This window comes from Aplysia californica, unplaced genomic scaffold, assembly GCF_000002075.1.
Source record: "Aplysia californica isolate F4 #8 unplaced genomic scaffold, AplCal3.0 scaffold00343, whole genome shotgun sequence".
In the NCBI taxonomy this organism is placed as follows: domain Eukaryota; kingdom Metazoa; phylum Mollusca; class Gastropoda; order Aplysiida; family Aplysiidae; genus Aplysia; species Aplysia californica.
This window is the reverse complement of record NW_004797613.1, coordinates 142392-148185: the sequence shown is the minus strand read 5'-3', so window position 1 is coordinate 148185 and position 5794 is coordinate 142392. Positions and strand designations below refer to the sequence as shown.

Below are 5794 nucleotides of genomic sequence, written 5' to 3'. Positions count from 1 at the left end.
TCTTTCTCTCTCTCTCTCTCTCTCTCTCTCTCTCTCTCTCTCTCTCCCTCTCTCTCTCTCGCCATACCAGTATTTGTGTCCTGGCTAATAAATAAATGCCTTAACCAGTGGGGATAATTAAATGTTTATTATTTAGACTTTAGGTCGTCGTTTTATACAAAACAAACACACAAACAAACAAACAACAAACAAAGCCAGCGAGCGAGTAAACAAACAAACAAACAAGCAAACAAACGGACGAAGTTTGAGGAATAACAGGTTTGTTGTTGGGGGTTAATTTTTCAAACTACAATACACACTATTTACCTATCTATTTCAGGCTCATATTGGTTGGGTTTTTTTCGAAGCTTCAGCGTAACATCTAAGGCGCTCCTCGTAGGAAAACAGGACTATTTAATGCTTTACTAGCAGTGTAAAAAATGCATTTGTGTACTTAACACTACTTACAGCAGTCCTTCTGTCTAACAATATTCAGTCACAGAAGCTCTAATGACAAAGTGTTTGGTATGACTCATGTCTACGGCAAAGTTCACAGCATAAACAAAAAGGGATTCGTAACCATAAAATTATGTTTATATTTCGCTCATCCATATATCTGAAATTTGGCTCACGCCCACAAGTCAGAGGATTTATAAATACCGTAAATTCGCTACAATTCTTAGTAGTTACACAACGGAGGCAAAGTTATCCATTAATGACAGGGTGCAATGTAAACCTCTTTGTTCTTCTTCTCTACTGCAGGACATATTAAAGTATGTTTAGTTTCAAAATATGGAATACATCAAACAATACTCCAAACTTATTTACAAAAATTTGTTTCATTTTTCAAATGGATGTCCTAGTCAAAATTCCCCTTACATTATTTTTCGTCTGATTTTCTGCTTACAAATATTAAAAGCACTTTGTTCACTTTTCTTAAAAAGTAGAACGCCGATACTGTTGATCCAAACAATAGAAAGCAAGTCCGGCTATAAATTCTGTTTCACTTAGCAACAACGATAACGACGTCAGATTTGTAATTTGGAACAATCTGCTTGCTGCTGAAAAAGAGAAAAAAATCGGTACCATACGTCCGTACCAAGTAAGTCCATCATAGACATGGCCGAATCTGTATAGTGAGTAACGTTTGGGACAATGAGCCTTCAACTGTCTGAGGAAATTGTTTTCGACTAACGTCATTTATTTGACACCTACACTATTTCATTTTCTAAGCCTGCTGTCGCATTATACGCAGGTCTGTGTGACTCGTGGTACACAGACAGGACATATTGATCAGTGATGATCGACTGTCACCAGGAAGAAGAAGAAGAAGAAGAAGAAGAAGAAGAAGAAGAAGAAGAAGAAGAAGGAGAAGGAGAAGGAGAAGGAGAACCGACCGAATTACCACTCGTCTGCGTACGAACTGATTGGGTGACACCAAGGACGTTTACTTTATAACTTCCTTGGGTGACCCAGATCAGTAAGCGTCTGACGCAAATCGGGGCGAAAAAGAGTGGGGTTGAGGGGCTCTTCTGTAGGATTGGGTCAGTTTTGGTAGTGAGGCCCGCTTATGAACTCTTAATTGAGTTTATATTAACATGTTTTATAGTACATAATAACTATAAAAAAACAACCTAACTACTGTTTGTGGCGTTGAGACTTCACTGCACACGTCAGATTTCAGAGCAGGGATGCTTAATTGTTACCGAGTATTTCATCAGCGGGGATATCGTATCCCTTTCCGCCTGGGCTTGCCATGACAGGTGGGATCGAAGCCCGCCTCCTAAATTATCCATATTGTGTCGAAGGGGGCGTAAAAACTTCTACAGTAAAAACAGAAACATATTCTGACGCATGCTTTGTTGGTGTATTCGTACAATAACGTTATACCGTCAGCGAAACGGAAATTCTTCTTGCTAAAGGAAAACCCCCACACAAAGCACCAAACGTTCACCAGCAGGTGTTCCTTCTAATAATAAACATGCGAAGCAGACTTGTACATTTTGTCGTACATTAAGCAGTGTGTGTATTGATCTGACAGAGGCTGGTCAGTGCGATCAGGGTATGGTTGGATTGGATCTGAAAGTCTGATGATGGACAACTGTGCATTTTGACAGACCTGGATGTCACATTCTTTTCTGACAGTCAAGTAGCACGAGATATAGTACTGTTTACTTAAGGTGTCGAATCACTTCCGACAGAAAACAGGTTTGGTTTACAAGGAAAAGATTGTACTTGTCAAATTGGCTATAAGATAAGATACGATAAGATAAGATAAGATAAAATATGATTCAAAGATCTTTATTGTCCAGTTCCTGGCACATATGTTTGGTATTTCACCACGTGTACACACGCACACACATGCACACACACACATGCACACAAACGTAGGCTTACAATCACATGCTTAATATAAATGAGCAGCAGAATAAACAATAATAATCTTAAGCTAGATACACACTCAATGTTACTCTGATGCATGCTCTAAGGTCGTAAGTATACTTATACAAGATGGTAAAGAATAATTAACAAGAAGAAGAAGAAGAACAACAACACCCATTTACTAAAAAACTCTCACAAAATGATCAGTTCCATCTGTCAATATTCTTTTTTAAAAATTGGTTAAAAGGGGGAAAAAGATGGGAGTTGGGGCTGAGCAAACATGGGGACAAAACAATGCAACGAAGATTACATTTTTTAGATAATTTTTATTAATCGGGTAACCCTTGTCTGATACTCTGCCGACACGCATGGAAAAGACTAGAAGGTTCAAGTTTCTCATTCCACAGTATACGGATCCGAATGTAAAACCACAAGTGTGTCAAATCATTGGCCAATCTGACCGAAGGACACACTGACTGAATCGGTATTTTTCTTCTTTTTTTTATATTTAAAAGTGGCAACACCTGTTGGTTTGTCCGTTCGTCATCACGTTGTATGACGAGCGGTCAGTGCCAGGCGGCAGATTCTGATGACGCTGGCTGGTCAAAGACGTAAGCGCCTGGACGGCTGTCACGTAAAGGTTTCTCACGCAGCAGGTACATAAAGCGAAACAATGTTTTCCAGTTTCAGTTATTTTCATGACGTCGGTAGCAGAACCATCTAATCTGTGAGTCAGAGCGATTGAGACAACGGGGTTTTATTAGTAAAAAAAAACCCCAACAACAAAACAACAACAAAAAACCATTATTTTAGAGTCCAACCAAAAGGATAGCTTCCAATCTTGTTTAAATTCGTGCCCAAGGATCTAACGATTTCCCTTCATCGAGTCTATCGATTCTAATAATTCTAAATTTATGTGGGCCATATTTGTCCAGTGAGGCAACGCGACAGTTTAGAGAGTGTTGTCGTAGTTTGCCTCTGTACGGACTATCCAAAAGACGAACCGAGTGCAACTGAGGGAAGGAAATAAGGTAAAGTAAATACTTTTATGATGCATAGTCTTACCGGGGTTTAACATGATTGGAAATCGAACTCAAAGCCTTTTACTTTTATATTATTGCCGGTCTGTTGTCTGTTACTTACTTCTGGAATATCGGAACGGTGTCTGGTATGAATTTGCGTCGCCAAAAATTAAGACCGGAAGGTAAAGCCGCAATTAATAGCCCGAAAGTCAAAATCTCAGTGTATAACGACACGATGGAAGCAGGTGCTCGTCAATTTTGAGCATATAGACGTATTGGGTATCATCTCAAAGTTTATTAACTTTTCTTGCTTTGGATGACAAATACCCATTTATCTAGAATAGAAGTCGGGATGTTTGCGATTGAAGGGGGTGAGGGTCGTATAGTGTCAAAGGTAAACTTAGCGAGTAAATTGGCCATCACATTTTGGTGACTTTCAAAGCTTGACAGTCATTGGAAACTGAAAATTTATATTTTTTGTGCTTTTCATGAACGTTTTTTAAAAGTAAAATCTTTTTAATAAATACGTTTTTAAATGAAAGGTGTTGACCAACAAAAAGGAAAAAAGATAAGTATTTCCCGTCTGGTGGAAACGTGTTGATTTCTCCGAATTAATTATTTAGACAGGCGCCCGATTTCACCATAATGCCAAGCATTTGTTTCGATAGATTTAGGTTTACCTAGGTTTACACCGTAGAAAACTTGTCGAATATACGGTATGGTTTTTTGAAAAACAATTAAATTAATTATGAATTGCTTTTCTCCGGTTATATTGTCCGTCTTTCCAGAGTTCTCTTTCTCATCTCTTCTTTCCTTCTCTCTCTTATTCTGCCTTTTCTTCACTCAATGACTCCTTTCCTCATTTCCTTAGTCGTTTATTCACCCCCTTATTAACACTCTTCTTTTTCTTTCTAAACCTCTTGATTGCATCACTCTCTTTTTTTCTTTCTGTTGTAATCCTCCTTTTCTTTGTTCTCTCGCTGTCCTTTAATTTTGAGCTGTTCGTCCTTCTATTATGATTTGTTTTCAGGCTACACTTACCCTTTTATTTTATGCATTTTCCTTTCATTCTTTATCTGTCCATGCATTTTATTTGGTGACATCTTCACTTCATTCTTTTGTGGCCGCTTTTGCGAACAAATCTAATCATAACGTGATATAATATAATATCCGCTTTTCAGTTATAACATTTCCGAATTTATTCTGTGTTCTCTTTTCAACAAAAAAAAAAGAAAAAAAAAAAGGGTGTTTCAGTTTCTCTAGTATTGTATTACTTCTACTAAAAACACAATGTTATTGGTTTGCCAAATTTGGTTTGAAACAAAAAAAAAAAAAAAAAGGAAAGAACACATTCCATGTTCGCTTTGCAGAAACATAATTAATAACAACGACAGGATCCATAAAACCTCATAAACAACACCTAAGCAACTTTAATGATCATCTACAACTCTCTAATAGCAACTGCTATAATTTAACAAAGTTATGAACAAGCTCACCCGCAAAATCAATGGCACAACAACAATGACAATACAGTAATAACCCCTATTACAGTGACATAACACCAACAATAACAACAATGATATAGCAATAATAACACCAGCAGCAGCAGCAGCAGCAATAACAACAGCAATAAAAACAGCTGCAGCAGCGACAGCAGCAGCAGCAGCAACGATGATAACTGCAAAGAAAACCCAGGGGAAAAAACCTAACAGTAATAATATGAACAACATAATAAGCTATTATTACTTCTTTTATCGTTCTTACTAATATTTCGTATATCTTTCTGTTACTGATCAATAAAAAGAAAGAATTAAAAAACAGTTCAAAATACCACAGACGAACAAACAAACAAACAAACAAAAAGACAGACAAACAAATAAACAGACAAACACATACACAAAACAAACTAACTAACAAAACCCAACCAAAGTAACAATGGAGGTCCGTGTCTGTGTCTTCCCCAGACTTCCGTGACTGCGGTATGCCTGACTCCCCCGACACCAAAGTCAGTCCGTCCTCCAACCTCTCGCCCAAGGTGCCCCTAATGACAGGCGTGGCTCCCGCCAGCCGCCCTCTCTCCTCCAACAGCAGCATCTCGGGTAGGTGGTGGTGGCTTTTGGTGGTGGTCGCGGTAGTGGTGGTGGTGGCAGCTAGGACTGGTGTGACTATATATATAGCTTGTTTTTCTTGTTGTTGTTGTTGTTGTTGTTGTTGTTGTTGTTGTTGTTGTTGTTGTTGTTGTTGTTGTTGTTGTTTGTTGTTGAAGACATCATCATCATCATCGTCATCATCATCGTCATCATCATCATCATCATCATCATCATCATCATCATCATCATCATCATCCCACTCTTTCTCGTTTTCCTGTTTTTGCTCCTCCTCCTCCTCTTCCTCCTCCTCCTCCTCCTCCT

At 38.3% G+C, this 5794-nt stretch overlaps 1 protein-coding gene across 1 annotated transcript in view; it reads left to right on the top strand.

Moving 5' to 3' along the window:
• LOC101863357 (protein CBFA2T1) overlaps positions 1–5794 on the top strand; it is a gene marked incomplete in the record, with an annotated part of 47169 nt that overhangs the window by 31746 nt on the left and 9629 nt on the right. Inside the window, 1 exon segment of the mRNA XM_035970934.1 lies at positions 5348–5482. Within this exon segment, the coding sequence (XP_035826827.1) occupies positions 5348–5482 (135 nt within the window).